At 45.4% G+C, this 16,525-nt stretch overlaps 1 protein-coding gene across 2 annotated transcripts in view; it reads right to left on the reverse strand.

The window, feature by feature from the left end:
- Window positions 1–3,143: 3,143 nt before the first annotated feature.
- GSK3B (glycogen synthase kinase 3 beta) overlaps window positions 3,144–16,525 on the reverse strand; it is a 148,556-nt gene continuing 135,174 nt past the window's right edge. For both annotated transcript variants that reach the window (XM_062515511.1, XM_062515510.1), the window contains 2 exons: window positions 15,443–15,541; window positions 3,144–9,049 (listed from right to left, as the gene is read on the reverse strand). In XM_062515511.1, coding sequence (XP_062371495.1) covers window positions 8,982–9,049; window positions 15,443–15,541 — 167 coding nt within the window. In that variant the 3' untranslated portion in view covers window positions 3,144–8,981. The remainder of the gene's footprint in view (window positions 9,050–15,442; window positions 15,542–16,525) is intronic.

The raw sequence follows: 16,525 nt of genomic DNA on the forward strand, positions 1-16,525 counted from the left end.
TCCAACAATTATGCAGCACTGCCAGTCCACCACTAAACCACGTCCCCAAGTGCCAGGCATATCCAGGCACTGGGGGTATCTCCAGGCATAGTGGGTGGCTCCACCACCTCCCTGGGCAGCCTGCTCCAGGTCTTGATATCCCTTTCGGTGAAGAATTTTTTTCCTAATATCCAATGAAAACCGTTCCCTGTACAACTTGAGCCCATTTCCTCTTGTCCTCTTGCTTGTTACCTGGGAGAAGAGATCAATCCCCACCTGGCTGCAGCCTCCTCTAGGGGAGTTGTGGAGGGTGATAACAGGGATCTGGTGAGAGGGGTGGGAATGCCCTTTGCTTCCTCTCAAGCTCCAGTGCTGCTCCCACCACACACCTCAGACTGTCTCACTCCCTGCAGCCTCCGTCTCCCTCTGACAGGACCTGCCACACATCCCAGTGGGAGCAGCAGGTATCTGGACTCTGTGACTGCTCAGCACTTAGAGGTAAAGCAGAGGGAGGTCAAGCAGCCAGTGATAATGAACAGTCCTGCTCTAACTCCTGCCTTCCCACCAGTTTCTAGAAACCATGTTTAGGGAAAAAAAATACCAACTAAAAAGCCCAAACCCCTCAATCTCTCTCCTTAGCAATGAAATTTCATTCTTACTTCCCTGGGCTGCCACTGTACACAGGACCTGTGGCTCCTCTGCTAGGACAGATCCTTGTGCTCTGCCAGGCAGAGGGTTTGTTTGCCCACAGCTGGTTTCTCGCTCTGTAGCAAGTGAGGGGCCTGTGCAGATGGCACTGGGCTTGGGCAGAGCACCCTGGTCAGAAACACCCTGCTGCAGCCACTCACAAGCTTCCACAAGGGAAGAGACTCCTCATCCCCCAGTTGGCCTGGAGGACCCAGCCTTACTTCTGGAGTATGTTAGCAGAGAAGCGATACAGAGAGGAGGGAAATTCTGGAAGAGAAAGTTTTAACTCCACTGACTGAATGGGACACCTACCCAACTGCATGCACACTCAGGGAGTAATAGGATACACCAAGAAAATATCTGTGCCAGGGCATCAGGAATTAACTGGGTGTGCAGCAAGATCCAGGGCTGCATTCCTGCACTGACCAAAGGCAGGTGTTTGCTGTGAAATCCAGTTCTCCCTTGCAGCCCTGAGCGCTCACCTGCACTCTCACCTGAGATGATCTCCAGCAGGAGTTTGTTTTGGGGATCTGGTCTCTGCTCCAAAACCTTGCATTGTACAACACACACCCAGACAGAGCCTAGCTTTCCTGCTGTGCCCTGTGGGGCATTGACACCTACACATCCTCCTTTCCTATCAGAGCTTGGATTTGGGAGCAGTCGAGTCTTGCAGCCTTTGTGCACAGCTGGTCTAGCAAAGCCAGTCCTTTGCCAGGAACACCACCCTTCAAGACTAGCAAGGGAGACAGGATGAGGGCCCAGCCAGACACTCCCGGAGCCCAGGGATAGAAGCAAGGTTCCAGGCCGGCTGATGAAGTTGTACCATCTATTGGGCTTGCTGTCTCCAAGCAACTGGACATGGAGCCTCAGACAAACTGCAGTGCTCCTCTCCCCTCTGCAGTTTGCAGCTCACTTCTCTCCTCCTCCATCTTTGTGGCTCTTGTTCTTCTGCCACAGAAAGCCACTCAGACCTTCCCACCAGCAGCCCAAAAGCTGTCACTTTCCAGATAACAAATGGCACCAGTAGCCTTGACACTGACACTTAATTCCAATGCAGATAGATGGCAGCTTGCTTGATAAAGACAAAGCACATCAGTTGAGCAGACTTTTGTACTGCATTCAGCTTGGTGCTGCTTTATGCTTGGATTAGCATTTTAAATCATCCCAAGGCATTGGTGAACAACAGCCAAGTGGATTTGACCCTGGTCCGCAGATGGATCTCAAAAATTATTTTCTCAAAGGTTGAGAGAATGATGTTCCCTGGAAGGTTGTGCAAGGACTGGCTCTTGATGCTAAAGTGTTACATTACATCTTTTAAAAGGGTGATTGGAATATAAACACTATATGAAACTGTAACAGTCCCACTGGCAATGCTTGCAGGAGTTAAAATGGGAGGGAGTGCTGGATAAACTGGACAGCTGCATCCTCCATGCGGAAGAGTGAATGCAAATCCTTAGGCAAGGAGACAGACCGGCAGCAGTTACAAGATGCTCTCCAGTGCCTTCATTGACACTAGGGAGAGCACTGTAGGGAACCTCTGGCTGCTTTTGGTACTCACAGTTTAAGGAGGATGTTTGAAACAACAGCAGAGGAAATAAAATTGGAAACATTACAAAGATGTGAAGGAGCTGAAGATCCCCTTTCAGTCAGCTTAGCAATAAGTTAAGAGGTGCTTGCTTGAATCCTGTTCATTTGGCTCTGACATTGGCTCAGAAGAGAGATCTGAGACTGGAGCTGAGAGTTCTGTGCAAAGACAGCACATAAAGAGAGCCCACAACTTGCACTCCAGGTGAGGGAAGTTCAGAAGAGATGGGAGGCCCCAGTGCATGTCCATCCAGAGAAGTGCCCAAGGATGACTGACTACCACCCCAAATCACCAGGGATTGTGATGAACTCCCACCAGAAGCAAGATTTAAATATATAAACTCACTCAGAGAGGTGCTGTAATTTCAGCAGCAATGTGTCTGCAGGTGTAAGTGGCCAACCTGAATACCAGGTCCAGACTGGCCAAGCAGAGCAGTCCCAGTCTCAGCGTGAGTTGGATGCATCCAGAATCCTGGTGACCTTGTGGTACAGAGGTAATTGAAGGGACAGCAGGCTCTGCTCACTGCGTTGCTTCTGGGGCAGCCAGGCTGTGGGTGGCCACCTGGCCCTGTCACCCCAGTGCAGAAGGGTCTGCACAAGCCAAGCCCCAAACCCGCTCAGAGAGCCGGGGTGGGCTGGCACCTACTCCAGGAGCACAGCTCCAGCACCCAGGAGGGGCCAGAACAGCTCCCAGATGCACATTTGGCAATCAGAAGAGAATTAAGGGGACTCTGACTCAACAAGCAAAGTGTGGACCCATCAAAGGCTGCTTCCCACCCTACTCCCACTTGTCCTGGAGGGCCTCTGGAGTGAAGGTTCCAGCCTGGAGCCCAGCAGAGGTGTCTCAGGAACAACTGCAGCTTGTGGCACACAAACAAAGCAAGAGGAGTCTCTTTGCAATACAAATTTGTTTTTATTGAAGCAGCAGTCACATGACCTCGCATCTAGCCTTTAGGATAGCGACAGAATGGATTCGGCCAGATCAGCCAGCCCAAAAAAGGATTTTTATTTTTTTTCTTTTTTCTTTTTTGCACTAATAGACATGTCATGTTTAATACATACATTATCCAGTACCGGAAACCCAACTCAGAGATAGCTACGTGCTGATTTGCTGGAGGAACGGTCCACTGGACGTGGTCTCGACAAACTACAGATCACCACCAAATAACATTACTAATGGGATCCAATGATTTAAGAAAAAAACAAAAAAAAACAAACAAAAAAACCCCCAAAACAAACAAAAAAAAAACAACCCAAACAACCATGAGTGCAGGATTCAAAGCCAGCAGTTTACACAGGTTCTTACGTTTGCATCTATAGGTGGACGGTAAAGGAAGAATGGTTGGTTTCAATTTGAAATATTTATGTCCCAGGGTTCCTCTCTCCATCAAATCAAACAGTATCATAGACAAGCTGGCATCTCTTTAAAAATAGCATGGAATAACACAGCTCATTTAAGAAAACATGCTCATTTCTTGATTTTTTTCTTTATTATTACAAAGATTCATGTCCACCTATTCTTGCAGAGTGGAAAGAGGCATGAGGGTGAGGAACAAGGGTCAGAGAAGGGAAAGAGGAGGAGGGAAGAATAGGGTAATTTTTTGAAATAAAGACCACACACTTGTTATTTTTTTAAATTTCATTTCCAGGCTAACCTACTTTTTATTTAATGCAAATTACAGTACCAGTTAACTATTTCCGAACCGAGTCACACAGAACAAAACGTATTTACAAGGGGAATGGGGCGGGGGAAATAATAAAACATTAAGCATACTTTCCACAAAAAAAGTTTATATTTAAAATGAAAAAAAAAAAATCAGTCACAGAGGCATTCAAGTAGTAATAATGTTATACAGGTTTTGCTTTTCCTTTAAATCAAGACAGATTTGCACAAGTGTATGCAATAGTTTGTATACAACCCACAGTCCTTAATATATATATATATTTAGATTTCTGTTTTTAAGATGGAAGTGGTCACGCTAATTGGTGTGTACAGGCCCAAGTGATCCATCAGCAACACATTAATGAACGCAAATTTTTTACAGGCAAGCAAATTATATATATATAAATATATTTTATATATATATATTAAAAATAAATTGAGAAAGACCAACACAAGGAAGCTACTTTTCTCGAGCTAACCCCTTAGGTACTGTTTTCCTTTCCTGTCGTTTTGCCATTATTGCAGTGTTGCAAAACGAAGCCAACTACGACCAGAGCTGGCTGAGAGCTCCATGGAAATCAGCTGCCACCCCAGGGGAACCCGCTGGCAGTCTCCAGAAGGCAGAGCCCAGACCAAATACCCTACTGTGCTTTTCCTCATCGGCTTTTCCTTTTTCTCTGCGGTGGCTGAGGTTCCTAGTACAGGAGTACGAGTCTGACAGGCCTCTTGACTTCTGTTTTTCCATGTACTGAAAATGGGGGAATTTTAGGTTGCAAGTCGCAGGCACCTGTCATTATTTTAGGTAAAGCTTGGCTTCGAAATAAAGGGACAGAGTGTTCAGGGGTCTTCTACAAGTCAATTTTCTTTTGCAGGTAATTTTTTATCTTTTCTCCTAGCAAGGTAGATTAATAGTAAAGAACACCAGTGTCTTGACTGAGCATGTCCATTGGGGGAGAGAGACTGTGATCCAGCCCAGCTCAGGGATCCGCTACTGCAGGGCTGATGTAAAGGACACTTCAAGACCACACTGGGTTAGAAAAGAAGCCCAAAAGAGTGTAAAAGAAGAGAGGGACAGCTCCGAGCAGACTGTTGCCAACAGCTTGGCATCACTGACCTTTGTGTCACCAGAAAGAACGTGCAGCCTCTGCTTCACTGGAATGAACACGAGATGCTTCGAAATAAAACAGCAACCTTTGGTTTGGTAGTTACGTGTTTTCCCATTCAAGACAATCTTATGTGGAATACTAACAAGGTAGTAAAACACAAGCAAACTAGTTTTAGAAACAAGGCCTTCGTGCTGGGCACAAGAAATCAACAGTCATGTTAAACTCATCTCAAGAAAACAAAAGTGACTTCTGGGAAGGATGTGGGGGGAAAATAGGGAGAAGAAAGGGAACAGAAAGTCCTCCCGGCAGAAAAAACCACCGCGGTCTCCTACAGCGATGCCTCCGCTCCCACCGCAGCCAGATGGGTCTGAGCTCAGCAACCCTGTGGGATGTGGGGATTTCCCTCCCTGGGGGCCCTTTCCGCTCGCCGCTGCCCCCGGCACAGCCGGAGAGTGGGAAGGCCAAGCCTCCTGTAAGCTGCTGCTGCCCAGATGCTCCTGGGTGCCGGGTTGAGGGGGAGAGACAAGCAAAATCTAAATGGGCTTCTAGGGCAAGGGTCCGAATGAAATCAGCTGCTGCTAGCGGGAGGAGGAGGGCAGCGCAGGCACCTTGGAAACTCCCAGAATAAAGCCACGGCTCCAATGAAGTAAATGATGGTGGACACGGTTTCTTTTCATTCCGCTACTGATCAGGGTACCACCGAAACCTTACAGCACTCAAAGAGTTAGAAAGCGGGACGGGGAGGGGGGGGAGCAAAGATGCGGGTTTAGGTTGGGAGATATTGTTAATAAAGAAGGAGGAGAAAAAAATAAAAGGGAAATAAAATTCAAAAAATCATGGAAGCGAAGGCACTCCAAACTATATAGATACACTATACATCGCTAGAGTTATTGTTACAATAATACAGGCCGGTACCTACTGTACAGAGTTAAAACTATATGGCTTTAAAAAGCTCGTCTACATTTTGTCTGATTATTAAACAGAATCACTGCCCTGAACAGTAACTTTTTGCTCATTAATAACAGTTCCTGGGTCCACATATTTACATACAAAACAATAAAACTCAAAATTCAAAAACAACCAAAAATAATAATGTACAAGCTTGAATTTGGTGAGGAGCTTTGTTTTTTGTTATTTTTCTGTTTTTAGTTTTTTTTTCTTTTTCTTATTTACAAAAAAAGGTTGTTCAAAGACCTGGATCTAACTTGTATAAAAGAGTGTGTGATTCTGCTATGATTCTTGAAAACAGAAATAAAACCAGAGGGGCACCCCGACCCTCCCCCCCACCTAACACACACACAAGACACACACAGACGCTGGCACAGTTACAAAACCAGAGACAAATGCTCTGAACTCCCCTCCACCAGTCTTTAACAAAAAAATGAAAAAGAAAAGCCACATGTACTGGCACAAACAGCAATTTTTCTTTGATATTTTTATTACTTTTTTCTATTTTTTTTTTAAGAGTTGGTAATTTACTGCCTCCAAATAACAGCACCTGTGGCCAATGCTTCAGCAGTCTTGTCTATACAGCAGATCCATACCCTGCCACTGTCCTACTTTTTGAGTCTCCTGCATGGATTTGGATCACTGGGTCAACCAAGCCGCTTCAATTACCTTTCAGGACACCGACTAGCCGAGCGCATGTGTTAAGACACTCTTCAGCCCTTTTCTATGAAGTTGCAGGTAAGGATTTGGAAAGTCTTCTGTTTCTCAATGTGGGTGTGCTTCCCTTTGCAGCCAGCCAGAATGCAAAAAAGCTTTAAAACACCTTTTTTTTTTGTTTTGTTTGTGTGTGTGTGTGCGCGTGTGTGTGCGTGCCCAACAGCAAATCACTGAAGGGTATAACACGAGGGTTTTACTGGTTTCATGGCAGGTGGTCACTCACCTCTTCGATCAGCTCCTTGCGTCCCCAAACCCACCACGTCCATGCAGGAGGGAGAGGGCAGAGCTTTTATCAGTTCCAGGGCTGCTAAGAGACAGTTTCCAACAAATCCCATGTCAACAGCATAGAAGGTACAAGAAGAAACACACTGAGCTTGTGACCAAGCCCCTGTCACCCCTGTGGCAGCCGAGCTTCCAAAGCCGCTACTGCTGGTTCCCCCCGGGCCACATGAAGGTTCTGAGTGTTCCCGAAAAGCAACTGCTTGCCTTAGAGATTCGGAGGTCAAGGAGCAGCTCGGTAAGCACCAAAGGCGACTACAGTTTTTCTGAAGAAGGATTAGGCTGGAGCGGACACCAACCGCAAGCCTACCACAAGATCAGGTCTTCAAAAGTCTTGTTTCCGTGCCGGGGTTGCATCCGGCCATTCACCTGACCTTTCGCAAGGAATATTGCTTTGACTTCAGGAAAAGACACGTGGATGCTCGCACCACACACCGTCGCAGGGAGGAAACCTGGACCCTGAACTGATGGACTCGAAGAAGCATTCACCTGACACTTCAGTCAGACTGATTCAAAATCATAAACAAAATAAAAAAGCAGTATTGTATCTATGTATACATGTATATATTTATATAATATATATACACACACACTCACATAGAGCCAGCTTTCCTACAAGTCAGCAGGTACAAATTACCATCAAGAGCATTTGGATGTGTATTTTAATATTCTACCAATGTAAAATATAATGGCGACATGGCAACACTCATCAATAAATAGTGATCAAAAAAAAAAGAAAAAAAAGAATAAGCAAGAAGTTAAAAATTATGAAACTTAAATACAGATTCTAGCTGTGGATTTAAAATCAGAACCATCAGAGAATGTGACATTCTGCAAGTTAAAACTGCAGTTAAAAAAAAAAAAAAGGTATTACAAAATAAACCAGTAGCCTGTTACAATTCACATTATAAACCCTGGTGTCCTTTTCCTGTACGCACCTTAGGAAAGGGAAGCCTGTTCAAATCAAGAGCCAAGGAGGGGTGGGGAGAGAAAAAACCCAACCAAACACACTTTTACAGTGATCACTTCCCAAAAAGTCCCTTAACATCCATCCACCAGCTGGGCCCCTGCTGAGGATTTTGTTCATCTGCTCTTCTCTGCTGAAGCTGGGAGCCAGCTTGAGACATGGAAAGCAGGAGCTCCGGATGGGCAAAGGGGCGGCCTCGGCAGAGCCGACTGCTGCTATTCGTGCATGTGTGTGTATTATATTATATATCACCCACTCAGGCAACACTTTTCCCACATGAAGCTGCAGATTTCCTCATCACTAGCACTGATTTTTAAAATGAAAGGCTTCCACTAGCAATTCAAGCCATAGACACATGGCAGACCCTCCCCCCCACCCCATGGCAACCTATTTTCCTACTATGTCGCCCACTCCCCATGCTGAGCCAGGGCAGTTCTTCAGATGACCTGGGATATGGATTTGCTGACAAGAAACGCTGAGCTCTGTTGAATGACCCCTGCTAAGCTCCCGACCAAATTCAAGCTGTGCACTACATCAAAGTCCAAAACTTCACTTAAAAAGAAAATAAGAAAAGAGGGTAAAAAAAACCAAAAAAAACCAAAAAAAACCACAAAACTTCAGCAGAGAATGAGGTTTGGGATTTGTTTGTTTCGGTTTTTTCTTCTTTCTGTTGTGGGAGGGGGCATGAGGCAAGAGTCCTGGTTCTGAAGTACACAACAGCAAACTTCCAACATGAAGAGATTGTCGAGGGGAGACATTGGTGTGTTGTATTGCTCCGCTTTCCCTCCTCCCCCCACCTAGTCCCCTGCCCTGGACACCCTGCAGTGAGAATACAATGAAACTGGTTTGTATTTATAGATATTTTACAAGGTTAAATAAGAACAACAATAATAATAATAATAAAAAATTGAACACTAAAATGAACAGGTTGGTTGGTTTGTTGGATTATTTTTTCCTCTTTTTAATTTTCTTTCCAAATGTGACCAGTGTTGCTGAGCAAGACTCAAATTACTGGTGATTTTTCCTGTGCAGCTGGCTGCTTGGTACTGGTTCAGGTGGAGTTGGAGGCTGATGCTGTAGCTACACTATTGGTCTGAACTCGTTCTCCTGCGTTAACATCTGCAAACAATGGACGAGAAGGGGAGAGAGAAAAGAACAAGGAGCATTACCTCCAAAACAGAGACACATTGGAAACAACAGTTATGACATTCTCCACAAGGGGAAACCCACAACTCCCACCAAGACGGTGTTTGATTACGATGCTCTCCTGACTTCAGAGCATGGAGATGGAACAATGAAATCTGGGGAAAAATGGAAGATGGTCTTTAGGCAGGGTAAAAGCAACCTGGAGGGCTGAGGGCTGTGGGTTGGGCTCCAGCAGGTTTTGCAGTTTGTAACACTGGTTGTGCAGTGCAAAGTCACCCATTTTACATCCCATAACTGCAGGACAAGGCACACTGGCATTGCCAAAGCCAACACCAATGTCTGTGGTCATTATGAGGTTTCACACTGTTGCTGTTTCACATTGTTAGTCCTTCTTACAATAAAACTGCCTGTTAGTTGTGTGAATGAGCATGGACAAAGAACGTGATGAGCCTGCTCCCCTGGCAGAAACAGCTGGTGTGCCAATGTGCAATTCATGCACTTGCTACTTGAGAAAGTCTTTCAAGTCTGCTGCTGGATTCAGTGTTGCTCAACCCAAGTTGGATCTGCCACCCTCTGAACTGCTGAAGCAGATTAACATCAAGGCCTGTAGCCAGTAATGAGGTTTATGCAAGCACATGACATGTCAGAGGATCGGATCTCTGCAGTAAATGCCTCCAACACCTTCTCAGGGAGGGACAGTGCTTCACAGAGAGACAAGTCACAGGATCAAGGGCATGTGTCAAAGTGCATTCCAAAAAAACAGAGGGTTTGCAAAGAAATACCAAAAGGAAATTCATTGTAACTGTCTTTTCATAGGCCACATACATCAGGTATTTCCTCTAAAATAAAAAATAATTCTTAGTATTAGAAGAGCTGGTAGGGGGAAAAATGCACCAATTTCACCTGGAACCATTCTATATAATAATTAGCCAAGGCAGAAAGACTGCAAGATACTTATAGATCAGTGGGTGAACACCTAAATGCATAAAATACAGGATGGGAAAAAGATATTAAATGAGGTTTTCTCCAAGTGACTGTCATTTCACCCACTTAATTTACGTAAGATTAAATGCAAAGCTATTGATTCTGATGCTTTTTCCTGTTGCAGTAAGACTTATTATCTCAGTACAGAAGAAGGCAGACTGGGCCAACCTTGTATTTGAGAAGATACATCGAAAGAGTTTATAAAAAGAAAACAGATTTGGTGACCTCAGCCTGACGGGCTGTGTGACTTTCACACACAGCAGGAATACCAGACATGACAAAGCACACTGGTGGGCACTGGGTGTGCAGTAACATTTGTCCATCACTGAGGAGCCGGGCAATGCTCTCCGGTTACCTGTTAGCAAAACCTTCTCCTCTTCAGACACACTTACCTGACCACAGCCATGAAAAAAGGCAATGAACTGAATCATGGACCACTTTGGGTTGGAAGGGTTAAAGAACATCCAGCTCCAATTTCCCTGCCATGGCCAGGGACACCTCCCAGAACAGCAGGTTTCCCAAAGGCCCATCCAGCCTACCTTTGAACAGTTCCAGGGGCAGCCACAACTTTTCTGGGCAACCTGTGCCAGCGCCTCACCAAGTCTCACAGTTGAAGAATTTCTTCCTAATATCTAATCTAAACCTACCCTGTCTCAGTGTGAGCTCATTTCCCCTTGTCCTAACGCTTCATGCCCTTGTAAAAAGTCCCTCTCTGGCTCTCTTGTAGGCTCCCTTCAGGTCCTGGAAGTATGCGACATGGTTTTCCCAGAGCCTTCTCTTCTCTAGGCTGAACAGGCTCAAGTCTCTCAAAGGAGAGGTGCTCCAGGCCCTCATACTCTTAATCACCTTCCTCTGGACTTGCTCCAACAGGTTCACATCCTTATGCTGGTGGCCCCAGAGCTGGGCACAGCACTTCAGGTGGGCGGTCACAGACCAGAGTCGAGGGGCAGAATCACCTCTCCCAACTTGCTGCCCAAGCTTTTGATGCAGCCCAGGATACATTTGGCTTTCTGGGCTAGAAGTGAATGTTGGCAACTCATGTCCAACCTCTCATTAACCAACACTCCCAAATCCTCCTCCTCAGGGCTGCTCTGAATCCACTCTGTGCCTAGCCTGTATCTGTGCCTGGGGTGCCCTGACCCAGGGGCAGGACCTTGCTCTTGGTCCCGTTGAACTCAGTGAGTTTTGCACAGGCCCCCCTCAAGCCTTCCAAGGTCCCTCTGGATGGCATCGCTTCCCTCCAGTCTGTCAACCACACTGCACATGCAGGCTAGAAATGGGCAGCACTTGCTGAGTCACAAATTAAGTAACACTGACAGCAGTGACAAAAATAGGAAATCAATCAGCATGCAGAAACACAACCCAGAAGTGGGAAGAGAGAGTGATGCCTATTTGAAAAGGAAATGCTGCAAGGAATGTGTGGGAAGAAAGACAAATCGTCCTGTGGGCAGAGGATGCCATATGATTGCCCTGGGAGCTTCTCATTCCCTTTCATCTCACCCCAAATTAATTGCATCCCCGTCCTTAGAAAGGAATGACCAACATGACAAACAAAAAAAAAGCTCATGCAATTAAATCACCAAGGCAGCATGACTACAGTACCAATGTAAGTAGGAAGCTGGCCTTGCATGAAAGGGATGCCCTCCTATGTAGAGAATTTCCCTAAAGGAGCAATTCCCAAATCCCACAAGCATGCAGACCAAAAATGACCACAGAAACCAGAAGTGACCCAGCCAGCCAGATAATAGTTTCCACACTTTAAACTCTCACTGTGCCTGTTCTAGATTAATTTCAAGTATGGATAAACTCCAGTTAATGCAACATCTGCTGGCAGTGCCTGATGTGAGCAGTCGAGCTGGAGCCTATATTGTTGGCAGAGGATTTCTCTGTATGTGTACTGACAGTGGTCGTATTTGCTGAAATAAAATGCGTCTTTTGATCTCAATTTCCTGACGACAGCAGAGGCTGAAATTGTTATCATTTATATTGCTACTAGACAGAGATAAAGGAAAAAAAGAGGAAGGGATGGGGCTACTTCACATAACATATGCTTATTTTCTATCATCGCTATAACAGGGAAGCTCCTGAGAAATATAGATGCTATGTATTGAAATAACAAGTGATGCAGGCCAAGAACATTTTCCTGGGGCTTTTCACAACAATATGCAGAAGTCCCCCCAGACTGGGACAGAGCACAGAGCAAGCTCAAGGCTGCCCTGGCTCCCAGGCTGCAAGAAAATGCAGTATTTTAACATTTCAGCTCATTTGGTGATTCTGCATTGACTGGATGTTTGAGGAACAAAGAGGGGCTCATTCCAGTATCGCTTTGCTGAAGCACCAGAAAAAAAGAGTACAACTGGAATATGAGGGTCTCTGGACATTCACTTCTCACCATAAAAAAAATCAGTATTTGGGCCTAAGAGAAGGAAATCTAGGCCCTCAGCAATGTTAAGAGAGGATAGCAAAGCCTTGCTGGGGAACACAGCTAGGAGCTGGCATGCAGCTTTGTGGAACAGGACAGACGAGTGCCCAGCTTGAGGTCAGGGCAGCTTCTTTGTCCTGAACCACTGCCCAACACCCCTCTGTGTGCAGGCAAAGAAATGCCATCAGGGTTTAAGTGCCAGCTGCTTCCAAAAGTTCTTTCACACTGAGGGTTAAAGCATCTCTCATCATTATAGACAACTTCATCCCATTCAGCTTTTCCCTCTTAAGGGGTGCCTCAGCTTTCTTGGAGGGTACGTGATACTCCTTAAAAACCTCCTGAAAGGGAAAGACAGGGCTACAGTTCAGAGAACGACAGAGATGCCAGCTCAGACTGAGAAAGCCCATTAGCACTGCTAACAGCATTAGCTGGGTGCATTTGTGATGCTGTCAGGCTGCGCTGCTCATCTGCAAAGATACAGAAACAAAGCAACCACCAGCCTGGGAATCCTCACAGGACAGCTGAAGAGACAAGGGGAAGGAGGAGGATAGCCTGGAAAACCTATTATGAAAACCTATTATGCCTGCCTGTGGATGTAGAAATCCAGGCTCTGAGCAAACCTGGCAAAATGTCCAAGTTTTACTGCTCTTGTCATGGAATCATCCCTGTTCTGAGCTTATAGAAGCCTAAGAGAATTGCTTGCCGATCTTCTCCTGGTTACGGAATTCAAGTTTTCCAAAACTCCTTCAATATGAATACCACAAATGCACTAAATCTTATTTCATGGAGCACTGTGGTGTTTTTCAACTATGACACACTGCTAGGTAACACTAGTTCTAATCTGTTTTGTCACTTAAAGTTCAGGCACACCACTGCATTGGGATTACATGGTATCAACACAGTGGGATGCCTAAGACAATGACCCCAGAATACCTGCTGGCACAACTTCCCTGCAGATGGCAAGTATGCTCTTCCCATCTTCATCTTAACACTGATTAATGGAGAGGTAACCACTACTGATGGCTGATCCAGGAAGAAAAATGTAGTCACACAAACAGATATGCATTGCATTCAGCTCGGTTTGCATGTCCCCTCTCAGATGCTGTGGCTGCACAGTTATGAAACCATCCTCTTCCTCCTCCAGCCACGCCCAGGAATACAACTGCACTGGCATTTTTAATCAATGGCTGGTATAACTCACAGAAAGCTAGCACATCATTTTAAGCAGGGGACAATAAATCTCCTATTTCTTTTCCTCAACTTTGCTTTAGACATGTCACTGTGTCAGAGTTTCTCATAAATATTCAGGAGAATTTACTAATGCCAGAGCAGCAAGGCTACACACTCCCACTGCAAAGCCAGGTTCCATTACTAGAGCAAGTACAGCTTTTTGCCTCAAGAGAAGAGGTAATTGACAACAAATGTGTTTTATTGCCACTGCTTGCTAGACAGAGGAACAATTTACACACTAATAATGTGAATTACAGTTACATATTTGCTCTTCCCATTATTGCTTTGAGAGCTATATTTTGCTGCATCATCGCCACTCAGAAAAGCAGTTTCTGAACCTGTACTGCTTAGTCACACACACAAACATTTTGCAGAGAAGTCTCCTGCCTATCAGGATGCCCTGGGTTAGGTGGGAGACTTGCTCCCACACTGCTTTAGCAGTTACTGGGGAACGTAACAACATTTACTGCTCTGGGAGGTGCAAGGGGTATAGAGAAAGAAGGGACCCCTTGTATGAAAATCTCTTGCTAAGTGTAGCATTAGCATGCAAAGCACAACAGATTAAAATAAGCATTGTAACTCTGATGACATTCCCACAACCAACTGCAGAAATTCAAAGCTGTCCAATACTGAACTTAATCACACAATTTCTTTCCAATCAGCAAGGATATTATTTTTGGTCTTGAACCACAAATTGGAGGACACATCCCAACTCAGTGCAGTGCTTGCAAACAGAAGCTTTAAAAATGTTGACATCAATAATATGGGATGGGTCAGGGTTTTTTTACTTTGTTTTGGGTTTTATTTTTTGGGGTTTTTTTTAAACACTTCACTTGAGGGTGTGGGGCTGACTTGCATGCAGGGCATGTGGAAGCACACCTGTTTTGCAGCCTGGCTTTGGTTGCTCAAGCCCTGAGACAGCCTCTGGTATGCTGAATCAGGGCTGACTCAAGAGGAAGAATGCCATGTATTGAATCACCTCTGTCACATCCCAACTGGTATTACCAGGCTTTAAAGCTTTCACTGGAAACAGAATACAATATGGAGTGGCTAAATGCCAACAGTGAGCTTTTAAGAGGTTTCTGACAGAAACCAGAGAGACCAGGAAGAAAAGAAAAAATTCAGTCAGTGCTGGCCAAAACCCAAAAACATCTGCCTTGTGCCTGAAGATGACACAAGCAAATTCAGCAGGAAGCAACTGCAACTACTAAGATGAGGCAGTGAGTATGCTGACTGAACTCCCTAACTAGACTTTCAGATGCCAACACCCTTAGGGAAAAATCCTCTTCATCCATACTACATAGAGGCCACATGCTCTGAGCTAGCTGTTTCTCTTCTTTCTAGGCATCACAGCTCATGCACCAACTCAGTGTTAATTTCAGTGGCTGAGAGCACAAATTAGGTGCAGACCAATCCACAAGGGTTGCTAAAGAACAGGTGAGATAATGACTTTTTTTTCTTTAATAGTGTAAGTCTGAGTGAGAAGGACCAACAAATTAAGCAATCAAATGCAAGTTTGAGTGTCCTGGGTTGGTATTTGGGATGGTGACCACAGCTAATAATCATATGACCACCTACCAAGACCAAGGTTCAGGTGCTACTGAAACAATTCATTCCTCTCTGTTCACTCTGCGGGCTGAAGTGGCCCGTGGGCCTCAGCAGAGGGAAGGTGCCTGGGCAGTGTGAGCAAGGGTGGGGAGGGAAGGAGGCAGGGAGTTTCATGTTCTCACCTGAGGCTGCTGTAGCATTTGTAGGGGTTGAAGCAGCTGCTTGGTTCCGGGCATGAGCAGGGATGAGGATCGAAGCCAGAGTTGGGTTACTTGACAGCTCTAGAGGGGAGGTGGAACAAATAGAGTTAGCTTATCATCCACAGAGTGCGCCACATACAGGAACAGCTCCTAGGGTTTCTCCCTGTAATGGCACCTCACGTGAAACACATGCCCTTACAGCCCAAGGTCACGTTACATTTTCTTCTTTGCCAACCAGTAAGAAGAAGCCACAGTGATATTTAGCATGGCAGTCTCCAGAGCAAGACTGCCAAAACTACAGATACTGGTGCAAAGGAGAAATTTCCTAGAGAAAGACAGTGGCTTGGGAGTGAGCAAAGAACCAGCCAACCCTGTACCTTATTAATGGCCTGATAATTCTGCTTCCTTCTGAGCACTGGAGAAGGATCCCCTTCTTTACAAGCCCACCTGCAATCAGTCCCAGGGAAAAGGCTGATAACAGTGGTGTTGCTTTGGGCACTGGTTCAGCAAGCAAGCAGCTGCAACAGCTGCTCCAAGAGCTTCAGGGATTAGCTCTTTGGCTCACTCAAGCATCATTTTTTTCTCAATGACCCAGGAACCCAAGACTAATTTCTCATAGCTGTCTCCTTGAGCGAGGCCAAGAAGAGGTAACGCATCTCTTAAAAGGACAGGGAAAGGCAAAGGGAATTGGTCATCTGGGCAATTTAAATGGACAACAAAATGATGCAATTATTCTGTATGAAGATATTAACCAGGGAAAAAATAGTTGTCTTTTAGGTTCCAAATCTAATATAGCTTCAGAATGTGCATTAGAATGAGAAACAGGCATCTTACAGCCACAACTGTGAGAGGATTAAGGGCAACACACTGCCAACAAATGACAATCTTCTGTCACCCTTTCAAGACAATCTAGTGCCTCACAGAAGGCGGGATTGAGCTCAGACAAGACAGATCCTGTTTGTTTCAGAAACAGGAGTGACTGGCTGTCTCCTGAGAAAGCAACATCCAGTAAGAAGGATGTGAACAGTCACCTCATGGAAGGAGACTGATGACTTTTGGAGCTCC

This window comes from Cinclus cinclus, chromosome 2, assembly GCF_963662255.1.
Source record: "Cinclus cinclus chromosome 2, bCinCin1.1, whole genome shotgun sequence".
NCBI classification, from domain to species: domain Eukaryota; kingdom Metazoa; phylum Chordata; class Aves; order Passeriformes; family Cinclidae; genus Cinclus; species Cinclus cinclus.